Source organism: Malaya genurostris, chromosome 2 (assembly GCF_030247185.1).
Source record: "Malaya genurostris strain Urasoe2022 chromosome 2, Malgen_1.1, whole genome shotgun sequence".
In the NCBI taxonomy this organism is placed as follows: Eukaryota; Metazoa; Arthropoda; class Insecta; order Diptera; family Culicidae; genus Malaya; species Malaya genurostris.
This window is the reverse complement of record NC_080571.1, coordinates 340,621,899-340,638,188: the sequence shown is the minus strand read 5'-3', so window position 1 is coordinate 340,638,188 and position 16,290 is coordinate 340,621,899. Positions and strand designations below refer to the sequence as shown.

The following is a 16,290-nucleotide window of genomic DNA, read 5'->3' as shown; positions in this document are numbered from 1 at the left end:
AGAGTAGCGACAGCTGTTCGTTTGGAATGACACATCCCAGTTCCAAACGAGCAAACGACCTGTCAATTCAGTGTAAAGCTAATAGAATGCTTTGAATTGTTGCCAAAATTACGGATGAGATGTCATCACTCTGGTTATAGGCACTCTACGTAGAAGATGTTCGAATCCGCAGATCTACGGAGATTTCCGTAGATCTGACATCACTGCTCTGTTGTTTTTTCTTCTCATCCTATGTCAGAGTTACCATATTTTTCTGCCTGTTTTGACACACAGATTTTATCAAAATTCACAGATTTTTATGAACATTGCATTAAAATGACAGATTTTCAAAATGTTTTTCATAGATTATGATCTAAATTATGCAACACAGATTTTTCAAGTTGAAACAAAGATTTTAAAATGGCAACTCTGCTTCCCGCCTGTTTTGAATTTTGATCAGTTTTATCTATTTTGTTGTAACCGTTGTTTCAAAAAATTATTGCTCTTGTTGAACTTCGTTGTGTACGTTATAAAACAGATTAAATTGAATGAAAACTGAAATCAACATGAAAAGTAAAAATAACATACCTCAGAGCTCTGATTCGGATAACGAGTGTCTGGTTCGTCGTTCTAGTCGTCTGCGTACGAAGCGTTTAGAGGGTAATGTCCCAGTTCCGGTCAATACTAAAATCGCAACTCGTCGAAGCAGACGTGTATTGCGAAAACGACTCAAAGTGGTGTCTGATGAGTGTGACACGAGCAGTGAAAGAAGAGAATTGGTTGCACGTTCATCCTCTGAGTCCAGCAATAGCACCGAAGATTCGGATGATCCGCTGGAGCATATTCATGAGATGAACAATTTACCAATCGTGATTGCGCAAGTGCGCAGACTGACTGAACAGATTTCGGATGTATGCAGTGAGCTGGAGCAGCTGCTGGTGGATGACGGTCCCGACAGAACCGGACGGATGGGAGAACTTAAAAAGAAGTTGATGAACTTAGGTGTTCAGGTATTGTAGTTTACTGTATCTATGTGATGCCTAAAATTGATTCAGTTAAAAAAGTAATATCAAACTTAATTTTTCAGTGCCAGCTAGAATCTTCTAAGGTACGCAAAACTCCTGATATGCGTAAAAATCGAGCTATTAAAAAGTTCAAAGCAGTAGTAGGTTGCCGAACCCGTACAGATAGTATCGATTACACCGATTATACATCGGCGAATATACTAAAGTCAAGTGGCGATGAAATCGATATCAATGAATTAAACAAAAACACAGATCAACTGTCCCCAGTAGCTGATACATCCAAAGACAGCGGAAATCCATGTTCAGGGCAAGATGTATTGCCCGAATTCAAAGAAATCGGTAAAGAATTTTCTCTAAATATGAATTCACCGTTCGATGATAATAATGAACATCAAAAGTCCTTGGTAACTTCCGATAATGTTAGAAATTCAGATACGATGAATGAAGTTGCTAACAGCCCAGAAATTATAAATTCAGTGATTAACGATGACATATTTTGCTTGATCCCGGACGATTTGAACAATGATACTGACTCGATTGCTGCTTCCGAAATGAAACATGCTTCTCAACCCACAGAAGTATGTCGGCAAATTATAAAACAAGAGATCAATAACGAGCTTTACTACCAACCCGAACCAGCTTCTTCAAAAAAGCTTGACATTAACTTAATACCGAAGCACGAGTCAGTAGACATGAAACAAATTGCAAAGTGGGAATCAAATCCTAATCGTGAACCAACCAAGGACGAAGTTCGCTTTATCGTTCCACATCAGCCCAAGTTCAGTGTTTGTCATCGGCCTCAAGGAGAGAACCTGGAACTTACACTGATGAAGAAGGAGATTGAAATGCGCCTTCGTGTAAACGAGCTTTCGTGGGTTACTCAACGTGCCGTAAGAGATGAGAATTATCGCAAAAGAAAGGTTCATAAAAACAATGAGAACCTCGAACGGCAACTACAACGACGCGAGCATAAATTACTAACTAATCAGCTGATATTAGATTACGACAAAGAAAAGAAGACATTCATCAGAGTGCATCCGGAATTGTCGGGAAAAATGAAACCGCACCAGAAAGAAGGCGTTAAATTTATGTACGATTGTTGTTACGGGTGTGTTTCGGACATCAGGACATCCAAAGGATCGGGATGTATTCTAGCCCATTGTATGGGGCTGGGTAAAACCCTTCAGGTCATTGCATTGGTTAATACTGTAATTTGCTATCCCCAATTGAACACCAAACGAATTATAGTGGTTTGCCCGAAAAGTACCGTAATGAACTGGGCCCAAGAGTTTGAACAGTGGCTGGGTAGCATCGACAGTGATGTGCACTTGCACGTTACTTACTTTCCGGACAGTTCGTAAGTGAACGGATTAAACAAAACTCATTTTTATGATAAACTGTACGATTACATTATCTCTAGCAACATCTACAAAAAACTCGAAGTCCTGAAAAACTTCCATCAGGTGACTGGGAAAAAAGCCAACTGCTTATTGATTGGATATGAAGCGTACCGAGCGCTGGTGTTTTACGATTCTAAAAACAGACATGGTGAGCAACAATCGGATCGCATACGTGCTGAAGTCCGACGGATGCTGGTCAATCCGGGTGCGGATCTTGTGGTTTTAGATGAAGGCCACATAATTAAAAATCGAAAATCTCAAACGAATCTAGCGGTGGCCGAAGTAGCCTCCAAGCGAAGGATCATTCTTACCGGTACTCCCATTCAGAATAACCTCAAGGAATACTTTTGTATGGTTAGCTTTGTCAAGCCAGCATTTTTGGGCAATGAAAGGGAATTCAATGAACATTACGCGAAACCAATTAAAGATGGCCAACACAAGGACTCCGATCCAATTGAAATCAAATTTATGAAAACAAAATCATTTATTCTGCATAAACTGCTGGCAGATTTTGTGCAACGGAAGGAGTTTTCCGTGTTGGAGGAATTCCTGCCGAAAAAATTGGAATACGTGCTGTACGTACCATTGACATCGGTACAGGAAGATCTTTATGAAGAATATTTAAGAAGGTACCCGTTCAAACACGACATTGGAGGTTTGAATTTGCTGGAGGATTACACATTCCTGCGGAAAATTTGGACTCATCCTATCGTTTTGGAACGAGCATGGGAAAATGCGATGAAAGTATGCCGTTGTTGATGGTTAAAACCGAACAGATTCAGAAGCATGTATCAATCACAATATTGTCTATTTACAGAAAAAGTATGGAATACAAGAAAAACGTCGCGCAATTCGTCAAGCACGCGGAATCGATAGCAGTTCCGACGACGAAGATGACAATGACGAGGATCGGACTCGTTCTATCACAAATTTGTGGTGGAAACAAATCATTAGTGCAGATGATTTGGAATCACTATTCCCAAGCAATAAAATGCTGCTGCTGTTTGAGATTCTGAGAATGTGTCAGGAACGCGGTGAAAAGTGTTTGATCTTTTCCGGTTTCGTTATGGTTCTGAACATGGTTGAACACTTCATGAGAAAGATTGACGAACAGAATGACAATGCCAAAGCCCATCTTTATGGTTTATCGCGATTCCGGGGCCCTTGGCGACCCGGAATGGACTACTATCGCATCGATGGTGGTACTGCCAAATCTATCCGACACGAGATGGTGACCAAGTTCAATGATCCTAAAAATCATGTCACGAGAGTTTTCCTCATTTCAACTAAAGCCGGTGGACAAGGTATCAATCTAGTTGGCGCAAACCGGGTTATTATTCTAGATACCTCCTGGAACCCGGCTGTTGATCAGCAAGGAATTTTTCGCATTTACCGTTTGGGTCAGGAAAAGACATGCTATATTTATCGGTTGCTAGCCATTGTAAGGAGGTTTGATTATGAAAATTAAGTATTCATGTTTTTTTTTTGTTCTTACAGCATACCATGGAAGAGAAAGTGTACTCCCGCGCAGTTACCAAACAAGCGATGAGCCATCGGGTGGCAGATAAGAAACAGGTTGATCGAAACTACAGCATGGCTGAGTTAGAGGAACTGTATCACTTTGAACGTGTTGATATGGGTGCTCGCGAAAATCTAGCCCCAGCCGAAGACGATCTACTGTCCACGCTTTTGTGGAAGCATCCTAATCTCATCTATCGCTACCATACGCATGAAATGATGCTGGACAACAAAACCGAACAGGATTTAACCGAAGTTGAGAAAATGTGGGCTTGGGCAGCGTTCAAGAAAAAGGGTTTACCGAGTCTTGAACTGGGAACCTTGGACAGCCAACCTATGAGCCAAATGTCGAGCACAGAGTCACAGCAGTTCGAGCCTGAAAATGAATTCTTCGAACGGTTGTTCAGAAGAGATTTTATTGAGGAAACTTCCGACATTAAACCTGGAACAGCGGATGCAGGTTCACAGTCTGACAGCCGAACCATAACATCTGATTCCGAAACGGATGGAAATAATTCCGTTATTTTCGGTGAAGATCCATACAAAGACTCCGGCGCTGGCGGTGTAAGTATAATCGAAGAACAACGATTAAAGCTGAAAATCAAATCTGAGTCAACGAGAGAGAAGCTCTCCCAAGTGACTGTTACCAAGGACGAGATTGATTTATTGCGCGAACTCGAAGAGGACTCGATTTCGACGTCTACTACTCAATCGAAGCTGAGCGCTAGTGAGCTTGTTCCTGAAAATGAAACATATCGTACTACTTTTATTGATTCGTGCGACCTGCTCAATCTTTCCTACGGTAATTTAGCATTTGTTTTTTTTTTGGAAAAATTACATACCAAAATATATTCATTTAGATGGTGATCATGAGGGACGTATCATGGATTCACAAGACTTACAAAATGAGATCTCATCAAAGTTGCGCACTTCGGAGGCAGAACAATCCATACAAAGTTTAGCAGCCGTTACAAACAATTCATTCTCTTCGCTAATCGAGTACGATTCGGTTGGCGATAGCCAGGAAATCAAGGCAATGGCTGTCGGATCTGGTGGGGTCTCAACCAACCGAAACATAATTGTTTCTCCGTCCTACGAAAAATTTGTTACCAATATGAAGGATTGCAAAACTGCCACCAGTACGGTAAAACCGTCGACAGTGTTGGTTACGGTGGCAGCCAGCAGCCCGGCCGTTGATGCTACAACAATAACACCGATAATGACACGTAGCGCCAAGCGTAAAACTGTTGTAATGCCGAAACCTGGTGTCCACCAGAAGAGGAAGCGAGTGAGTAGTAGTAGATAGCTCAGCTCAGCTTGTTTTTTTTTTCAATTTACTGTTCCCTTCTTATTTTTTTTAGGTTTCCTAAAAGCAAAGAAAATATTCAATATTCTGAATATTTTGAAAACTTAAATGCTACGAAAGCCCAATCTCCTAATATTGGCTAGCAAACCAAGGTAAGTTGATTTTTGACAAGCAATGTAAGTTTTCAGTGTTTTTCAAGGTCGGAATAGTTTTTGGACAGAATTTTTCGAAAAGGGCCTAAGTTTTTTTGCCATGTTTTTTTTTTCAAATTGCTTTAGTCAAAAAAGACAAATTCTATATGGAACTGTGTCATACTTTTGAAGGCGCAATTGCACGAAAGTCTCCATAGATTGATGTATATTAGGAACCAACATCGAACACGCGAACATAGACTCTGTAACCCTTGATTTGTATTTATTTTGTATTCGACGAAATTATATGAATAGCCCAACATATTTCGATATTTAAGCTTCTCTTCACCAAGCTTGTGTGTCGCCAAGTTTTGTATGCTTTCAGTTATTTTTAAATTAGAAATCAATCCTAAATAATCAAATTTACCCCAGATTTCTGGGTAAAAAAAAAACATAACATAACATGACACTTAAGATCAAAGCGAACTAGTTAAAGCTTCAAATAGTTTCACAGCGCTTTGTGTGATAGTTACTGTCTAACAGTAACCTTCCTCTGACATGTTTCATGTGAGACTGAGAGCTATGTTTCCCAGCTGATAAATCGCTTACTCCTTTAAAACCATCGTCGTCTCCGTTAGGGAAATCCAGTAAGACGGCATAGTGTCTTAGATTTTTACCAGACAAAATAAAACACTGCCTCGTTATTAATCAAAATTTCAATCTTATATAATTGAACATACGTGGCTTGATACATTCAAATTGAAACTTAGAAATATTTCCAATTCAAAGGTGAAATAATAATAATAATGGACTGAGCTGAGTTTATATGAACGTTAATCGATAAAACCGTGGAATTTCAACGTCATTTCAACGTCAATGTGTCAATTGAAAAATCATAAAATTTTATTCATTTTGTAGAATTTTAGGATATGTTAGAACTGTTCATTTGGAATTGCAAGAAAATTTATTTTCTTTCAACAAGATAATTTTTTCAAAAAGTTTACTGATAGAAGAATTAGCTGGTCGATAACTTGACGTTTCTGCTGGCTTTCTTTTTATCAGGTTTGAGAATGGGAATTACTTTAGCGTTTTTTCCATCTTTTTGGGAAGTAAGCTAATGAAAAACACTTGTTGAAAATTTTAACCAGGAGTCTCAAGGCAACATCGGGAAGATTTTTAATAAGAATAATCAAAATTCCATCATTACCAGGAGCCTTCATGTTTTTAAGTTTCCTAATATTTGATTTTATTTCATCAAAATTCGTCTCAATAATGTCATCTTGTGATAACACTTGGGTTGAAATACAATCATATTCAGTGAGACTTCATTTTCAATAGGACTCAAAACGTTCAAATTGAAATTGTGGACACTCTCGAAATGCTGAGCAAGTTTTTGAGCTTGAGTTTTCCAAGAAGTATTTGATTTCCTTCCTTGAGAGCAGGAATTGGTTTCTGAGGTTTCGTAAGAACCTTAGAAAGTTTCCAGAAAGGTTTAGAATAAGGTTTAATTTGGTCAACTTCTTTAGCGAAATTTTCATTTCGCAAAAGAGTAAATCTATGTTTAATTTCTTTTTGTAAATCCTTAACTGTGTTTTTCATAGCAGGATCACGAGAACGTTGATACTGTCGTCGACGAACATTCTTCAACCGAATAAGCAGTTGAAGATTGTCATCGATGATAGGAGAATTTAATTTAGTTTGAGCTTTGGGAACTGAAAGATTTCTAGCTTCGATAATGTAATGGTTCAAATTATCAATTGCTGTGTCGATATCCGCAGAATTTTCTAAAATAGTTTCATGATCCACATGATTTTCAATGTGAGATCTGTAATCCAACCAATTAGCTCTATGATAGTTGAATATAGAACTAATTGGATTAATTATAGCTTAGTTGGAAAGTCTGAATGTTACTGGAAGATGATCTGAGTCAAAGTCAGCATGTGTAATCGGTTCACTACAAATGTGACTTTAATCTGTTAGAACCAGATCAATTGTAGAGGGGTTTCTCACGGAAGAGAAACAAGTCGGATTACTGGGATGAAGAACTGTGAAGGAACCAGCTGAGAGTTGATTATGAAGTGTTTTACCATTACTGTTATTTTGCCTACAATTCCACTGGACATGCTTAGCATTTAAGTCCCCTATTACGAAAAATTTCGGTCGATATCTTGTGAGTTTTTGCAAATCGCCTTTGAAGAAATTTAATTGTTCGCCGGTGCATTGGAATGGCAAATATGCTCCAGCGATGAAATAAATTCCATGAATGGTTTCAACTTCGATTCCCAAGCTTTCAATAATTTTAATATTGAAAGAAGGTAAAATTCGGGTTTTAATTTGCCGTTGGACAAAAATGGCAACTCGACCACCAATTCCAGTAAACCTGTCAAATCGATGAACCACATAATGTGAATTACTTTTCAATTTGACATTTGGTTTAAGAAAAGTTTCTGTCACAATGTCAATATGAATTTTGTAAACTTTGAGAAAATTTTAAAATTCATCTTCACTCGATTTTAAAGATCGAGCATTCCAATTTAAAATATTCAAATAATTATTTAACATCACTGTTGAATTTTAAATTCATTATAATATTATTTGCAAATTGCCATCCGATTTTAAATGCTTCAAAAGGTGATAAAGTCGAATTCATTCGGATGATCATTTGAAAAAGCTGATCTTGTAGGTAGATCATTTTATTTTCAGTTATATCGCCTAAATCGACTTCATTTAAAGAAGCGAATGGCATTGAAGGAATATTGGTAGGTAGACTGTCATTAGAAGAAGATGATTTGGCTGATCTATATATTAATAAATTGTTTTCGTTAGAAGATGAACTGCAAGGCGTTCCTGTGTTTTGATTATTTACATTAGAAGAATTAAGTGGTATATTTCTACCTGTTACACTAGCGTAACTGACATTAGAAGAAGATGATGACGAGGTTGATCTATCTGTCAATAAATTGTTTTCATTATAAGACGAATTGGGAGGCGTACCTGTTTTTTGTTTTAAATTCGAAGAAATAACTGCCTTAGAAGAATTAGGCGTGGCAATTGTAACGGTTTTTTGATTTTCAGGTATGTTCTGTAAATTTAAGGTCGTTGATTTGACTTGTTGTCTAAGCGAACGAGCGTTTAAAATTTTTTCCCTGACAGGACATTTCAAATAATTGGATTTATGATTTCCATCGCAATTTGAATATGAAAATTGATCAGTGGTTTCATTCATTAGACAAACGTCTTTCGAATGCGATTTACCACAATTCAAACACCGTATATCCATATGACAATTTTTGGTTCCATGGCCGAAGCCTTGGCGACGATGACATTGCGTCAAGTTTGCAATGCCATTATGCCGTTTATAATAAATTTGATTGAAGTGTATTAGGTAACGTTCATGGGAAATTTCAGAGCGTGGTTTAGATGTACCATTCGCTCTTTTTTTTCATAAGTATTATTTAGGAAAGGAGCAAAACCAAGCAATTCTTTTAGTTCATTTTGTCGTGAATACGACTTACTTTACTATGGGGTGCCTTTTCAAAATTAGCCATATGGAAGAATGGGCAGAAATTAAGTGAATATCTCGACTTGTATTAAAGGCAGCAACATAATTCTTTCACCATTTCATCAAAAATATGATCAGGAATTTAGGATAATATTTTGAACAGTGTAAGATAACCACAAACAACTTAAATATTAAGTTTTCTCAAATTTTGAAAACAACGCGGAAAACTCTTTACTTTTGCTTGGCTTTTTCGCGCAAGGACGACGATTTTGAGGTAGTCAGGCACATATCTTCAACTGACTGCGTATAAAAGGGAAACCGTGGTCGAAATTCGATCATCAGTCAGTGGAGTCAGTGAGTGACAGTCAGTGAGTGAGGTGTCGTTTGCTGTGTGTATAGCAGATCGGACGTGTTTTTTAGTAGTTGTTAGTTTTTCATTCGCTCTATTCCGTCAATGGGTAAACGGAAGAAATCTGGTTCCAGTCCCAAAATGCGACGCAGGAAATCTGCTAACGTTTCAGCCAGTACAGTAAAGTCTGCTAATGTTACTGCCAGTACAGTCAAGTCTGCTAATGTCACTGTTAGTACCCCGGGCGTCCCGGCAAAGAAAATTCGAACGAACGATGAAGCTTCGCTACTGTCTGCAAACAGATTCAGTGTTTTAAGTGAAAATGGTACAGCCATTAATGGCAGTGAATTGGACGGATTCGGTCAAGAGGAAGAAGTAGAAAACCCTCCTGTCGTCGTAGTCACAAAACTACCACCGCTGATAGTGAAGTCGATTCCCCTGATGAAATTGCAGCTGGATCTCCAGTCGAAAGGCATCAGTGCGCAGTTTAAACTTACCAGAGTTGGTATAAAAGTGATGGTACAGTCAAAGGACGAATATTTGAAAACTAAATCATATCTGAATGAACAAAAAGCACAGTATTTTACCCACGACATGCCGTCGGAAAAACCGTTTAAAGCAGTGTTGAGAGGTTTACCGATAATGCAAACAGCCGACATCAAGGCCGAGCTGGAGGAAAAATAAAAATTAAATCCTCTAGCAGTTTTTGTCATCGCCAGGAAGCAACAAGTGCACCAGCAGTTTAGAGACTGTCTCTACCTCGTACATTTCCGGAAGGGAACAGTAACCCTTGGTGCTTTAAAAGCCATGAAAGCTATCTGCAACGTCGTTATTTCGTGGGAACCGTATCGTGGAATGCATCGTGATGTCACGCAGTGTATGCGGTGCTTGCATTTCGGGCATGGCACTCGAAACTGTAACCTGAAGCCAAGGTGTAATAACTGTGCTTCTGATCACGAAACCAGTGCTTGTCCAGCCAATGAAGCTACTCAGTTTAAGTGTGCCAACTGCAGTGAGCAACATTGTGCTACCGACCGAACGTGCGGGGCACGTGAATCATATAAACGCATCCGTAAGGAAGCATCAAAGAAAAACCAGCCAGGACGTCGACCAAACAATCTTCCGGCGTTTACACAGGAAAATTTTCCAGAGCTACCGCCAGGTGGGCCGGATAATCGCACTCAAGGGCCCGAGTCTTCCGACCCGCTTCCCCCAGGATTCCAAGGAGGTAATGGTTCTCCCTCTGCTTGGCATATTCCTGGAAAACCAAACCCCAACCCTCAAGAAGGTAACAATTCGACCCCCAAATATACCGCAGCAGAGCTTCTGCCGATATTCACAGCTATGTGGACCCAGCTACAGCAATGCAACACGCGTGCTGAGCAAATACTGGTATTGGGAGAATTCGTCATCAAACATGGATGCTAGACCTTTGAAAATTTTACTATGGAACGCCCATGCCATTAAGCCCAAGTGCATGGAACTGCTGGAATTATGCTCGCGTGAAGATGCTGACATCATTGTGATTACTGAAACATTCCTGAAACCGGACATCAACATTCATCTACCTGGATATAGTTTGGTACGGCTTGATCGCACGCACTCCCAAGGGGGTGGGGCTGCCATCGCGATTAAAAAGCCAATCAAATTTACCGTTCAACCGCATTACACAACCTCAATCATCGAAGCACTAGGTGTGGAGATCTCTACAAGCAACGGTGCTCTGCTGGTGATAGCAGCGTACTGTCCTCATCAATGCTTTAATGACAACGGCATGGCCAGGAAGTTCCGGAATGATATGGTTAAATTAACACGTCACCGTAGGAAGTTCATAGTCGCCTGTGACCTCAATGCTCGGCATGAGTTGTGGGGCAATCACATCCGCAATCAAAATGGCCGTATGACCTTCGACGAAGCACAGCTTGGATACTTCATCGTCAACGCTCCCGAACGTCCCACCTACCTATCACCAGCTGGAGTACCCTCCACTCTTGATGTGTTCCTGACCAACATGGATCTACCGAAGCCTGTAACCTTCCAAGAATTAAGTTCCGACCACTACCCGGTCATCCAGCAAATCCACGAAACGGCGACTCGTGGCCCGGTTCAAACTCGAAAGGACTACCATCGAGTGAACTGGGTTGAGTTTCGTCGCAGAGTGGATCGCAGGATTGATTTCGACGCTCCGCTCAATTCTACAGAAGACATCGACAGATCAATACAACAATTCCAACTCGCCATCCAAACGGCAGAAGAGGAGTGTATTCGCAAAGTTCCTGTTCATGGTAAGCTACTACAATTAGATCAACTTACACAAAGTATTATTAGGGCGAGGAATGTATTTAGACGTCAATTTCAACGATCCGGTGATTTATCTAAAAAATATGCTTCACAATATCTAACTAAACTTATAGCATTTCATATACAAAAGCTTAAAAATGATAAATTTAGTTCCGATATCTCGAAATTAGATCCTCACTCTAAGCCATTTTGGAAAGTGTCCAAAATATTAAAAGCTAAACCGAAGCAGGTACCTCCCTTGAAAGTAGGAAATACAATTCTAGTAACGTCTGAGGAAAAAGCTAGCGCCATAGGTAACCACATAATAAGCTCTCACAACTTAAGAAACTCGATCAATAGTCCAACGGAAAATATTGTCCAAGATACAATTGATACACTAGATAGAACTGCTTGTTATGTCCCAGCCAACAAGAAAATAACAACCGAACAAGTCGTAACCGCCATAAAACGCTGTAAAAACATGAAGGCCCCAGGTTTCGATGGCATATTTAACCTCGTTTTGAAAAAATTAAGCACCGAAGCGTACTCTCATATTACCAAACTATTCAACCGTTGTCTCGATTTCCTGTACTTTCCTACATGCTGGAAGTCAGCAAAAGTTGTGCCGTTACCTAAACCAGGCAAAGATCCCTCGATTCCGACTTCCTACCGGCCAATCAGTTTACTATCTGCTGTAAGTAAGCTTTTCGAAAGGATGCTACTCGATAGAATTCTCGATCACACCAACTCGAATAATATAATTCCCCCCGTCCAGTTTGGATTCAGAGCCGGACACTCCACTACTCAACAGCTGTATAGAGTAATGAAAATTATCCGCTCAAATAAGGCAGTGTCCAAGTCTACGGCGATGGTCTTATTAGATATCGAGAAAGCTTTTGACAATGTCTGGCACAAAGGACTAATCTACAAGCTCTACCGTTATAACTTTCCCATTTACTTAGTTAAAATGATACAAAATTACCTCTCAGAACGATCATTCAAAATCTCACTAAATGAAACATATTCCGAAGAATTTCGAATTCCAGCAGGCGTCCCTCAGGGGAGCTTACTGGGTCCAGTGTTATACAACATCTACACGGCAGATATCCCTCAGATGCCCAACGACTGCTACCTCTCAGTCTTCGCAGATGACACTGCCATCCTTTGTAAGGGAAGAATTACTCGTTATATTACTAAAAAGCTTCAGAACTGTTTAGATAATTACTGTAACTACTTGAACACCTGGAAAATCAAGGTGAATTCTAGTAAAACACAAACTATATTTTTCCCGTACCGCCCATCCCCTAGGCTTATTCCCCAAGACAATTGCAAAATCATACTTCACGGCACATCCATCGAATGGTCAAATGAAGCAGTCTATTTAGGTCTAACAACTGATTCAAAACTTTTATTTAGAAGTCACACAGAAAAGATCTTGAATAAATGTTCACTTTTAATTAAAAAATTGTACCCGCTAATAAATACGCAATCTAAACTGAATGAACAAAACAAGGTAGCTATCTATAAACAAATTATCGCTCCGGTAATATATTATGCTATACCAATCTGGTCCACTTGTGCAAAAAGCCATAAAAACAAATTGCAAGTTTTACAAAACAGATGCTTGAAGATGATTTTAAACTTGAACTGGCGTACCAGAACAGTGTATGTCCATAGATTAGCTAATGTCGAGACAATCGAAGAGAAAATAAGAAACACATGCGAAAAATTCGTTACAAAATGCCAAAACTCCGAATATGAAACAATTCAAAATTTAATTTAATTAATTAAATTATGTAAAAATAGGTTAAGTTAGTATTAGGTCATAAAAACAAACCATGCAGTGAAAGCTGAAAACTACCAATTAGGCAATGCGAAAAAGTGAACAAAACAAAAAATGTCTGTAAGAAAGATGCAAAAATGTACCATTTGAATCACTTAAATTGTAAACCATACAGCAATGTAACAAAAAGGAACAATAAAAATTGAATGGAAAAAAAAAAATGGAAATTCGATCATTTCTTCTTGTGCGTTGGATGCAAGCAGACGTCGCGGGACCAGCAGCTTCGAAGAGTGCACCTTCTGCGTGGTTAAAAACCTCAAACGCTCAGGTCGCAACTCTCATTTGGACTTCAGTCGTCAGGTGGAGCAGTCGTCAATGAAAGCAGACCTTTTGCGTGGTATAAAGCCTCAAACGCTTAGATCGTGCTTTCATTTTGGACTTCAATCGTCGGGAGCAGCGGTCGTCAATGATGAGAGCAGACCTTTAGCGTGGTGCCAAACCTCAAACGCTCAGGTGGTGCTCTCATTTGGACTTCAATCGTCAGGTGGAGCAGTCGTCAATGAAAGCAGAACTTCTGTTCTTGGTTCTAAATTTAGTTCTTGAACTCAGGTCCAGTTCCTTATTCTAGAATTCTATTCGGTTCTTTTTAGAACCATAATAATACTCTCAAAGAATTTTGCTTTACTGTACTCTATACGGCCCATTTTTATTATAAAGAACTATCTTGTTATTTCATTATATTTAATTGCGTTTCAGAATGATTAATGTAACTAATCTGTAAATTAGTCAAGGCGCATCGTTTGAAATTCTAGTAGTGAAAAAGGGGAAAGTTCCACAATTCACACAATCGATCAACTACCAATTCGAATTCGGAAGTATAAGGAAAGTGTGTCAGTTTTATTCGTATTCACGACATCCAGTTATGTCTCTGACATTACACATCCGTACTTTTTAATTTTATCAGTACTTTGATCATTTGATAAGCCTTTCAAGACAGCCTTGAAGGGTCTGTCTAATTTTATATCATATGAATAAAATTATTAAATTTCTCGGACAAATATCGAATAAGACGTTCGTAATCTTCCAATCCACCAACCAAGACTCGACATTCTCCTCTTCTTCCGATTTGAAATGAAACTTTTACTTCCGGAAGAAAAGTAGAAAGCTCAGTACGGAATGCTTTGAAGTCGGAAATCATCACAGTCACTGGAGGCATAGATTGGTGTTCCTTCTCAGAACGACAAGCGTACATTTCGGTCGCTACAATCGGATTCAGGAAGAAGCTCGTAAATATTGTTAGACGGCATAGAATCAACGGAAGGGAAAACCGTCCGTTGTCTTTTATTTTTACATTCAGATTCTATAAGATCGTGAATGTTATTAGAAAAATGTTGAATAACGGATTGTGATTTATTCCGTATTGAATTATTTTTAGCCTTAGGCTTGTTGCCTTTCTGGTTGGACGCAGGCATTTTTGAAATGAATGAAAATTGAAATTAAATTAACTAGGCTAAATTAGTCTTCGATTAGACTCCTAGTTTGGAAAAGTCTTGATAAAGACTGATTTTGTGGTAGTCTTAATAAATTCTGATTAGTTCGAAGAATAGTTCTTTGAATAGCTAGCCTTAAGAAAGGCTGATTAATTTCTTAGTCTTGAAAAAGACTGATTATATTAGAATATCACTCTTTGTATAGCCTTGAGAAAGGCTGACTAATTGTTAGTGATACAGGTAGCCTTGAAAAAAACTGAAGCCTTTAATCAATGAAACTCTAGGTAACCAGAAAATTTTTTCAGGAGCCAAGAGCTATACACGTGCGGTGCGAACGACTGTTCAACACCGACTGAGTTTCGTTGTTAATTTATGATTTTATAAGATATGTTGTCAAATATCGAGATCCGAAAAGTGTTCTATGATTTAGGTTAGTTTGAACGCTAGAGGAATAAATCAAGAGGCTTTTTCTCATCATAAAATCGCATGCTTGGTTAGATTTGCGCATATGTAAGGTCCTTCAAGTGACATTTCATAATGAACTCGACCAATAAAATCACTTTTTAAATGATCAACAACATTTTATGACATGTTGAAGTTTTTCATTGTTTGAAACAAAATCTTGGGTGCTGTAAAAATAACAGAGGTGGAACATGATTTCTTTCACATGAAAATAATATTTAACATGAACAAATTATAAAGATTTTACCAATGGAACCTCGTTTTCCCTTGCATTTTGATAGATATATAGATAGATCATCATCCTCGCACACGTATACCTCTAGTTGTGAGTTGTATTTTGTGGGGTATTTTCCAGTTGTAGAACGGTGGGGTATTTTGCCATGACAAGAGGATGACATCTTTATAGCAAGCTGTGATTGGCTCGTAAAAACATAAGTCAATTCAAATCGGTTTTTCAATGGTGTACTATTGAAATGCAAAAATAACGTTGCAAAACAATTGATGATTAGATTATATAAATATATCCACAGTTCACTGAGCTTTTAAAATTATGAAAAAATATCTAACGCGGTTAGTTTGGAATTTTTAATTGACACCAGGTCCTGTATATTAAGGAAAAAAGCACTCCTGAGAATTGAGCCGTATTATCTTTCAGTTTACAGAAAATAGTAAAACATCCTCGCTGAGGCTATACCATCACATTTATGAAATTTATAGTTCCATAAATTTTATTGTATGCATGTTTTCTTGTTTGATTTCAGATCTACTTGAAGGTCGCCCCATTTCACACTACATAGTTGCTTTTTTACCTAAAGAGTCGAATACCGACAGATCTCAATTTCGAAAGCGACTTGCTGATCTAGACTTTACACGATTGTTAAGTAAGAATGAATGCATCAGAATATCTAACGTTGATATGTTTGAAATCGAAAATAATTTCAACCCGTATTGAAAATTCATATTCGATTTATCGATTCTATACGCTTTTGAATGATACATACTGGATAAAAATCCATTGTTATTATAATACTGTGTTTGCAGAATTAATGATCATAGTAAGTGATT

General features: G+C 38.5%; 1 protein-coding gene across 1 annotated transcript; it reads left to right on the top strand.

Annotated features, from left to right (window-relative positions):
- The first annotated feature begins 453 nt into the window (after nt 1–453).
- LOC131431807 (transcriptional regulator ATRX-like) lies at nt 454–16,288 on the top strand. The gene is made up of 8 exons (XM_058597705.1): nt 454–989; nt 1,067–2,361; nt 2,425–3,148; nt 3,222–3,845; nt 3,902–4,724; nt 4,783–5,210; nt 5,284–5,380; nt 15,987–16,288. Exons 1-7 carry the CDS (start codon nt 528–530, stop codon nt 5,290–5,292), a joined length of 4,365 nt encoding a protein of 1,454 aa, XP_058453688.1. The 5' UTR covers nt 454–527; the 3' UTR covers nt 5,293–5,380; nt 15,987–16,288.
- The last annotated feature ends 2 nt before the right edge of the window (nt 16,289–16,290 follow it).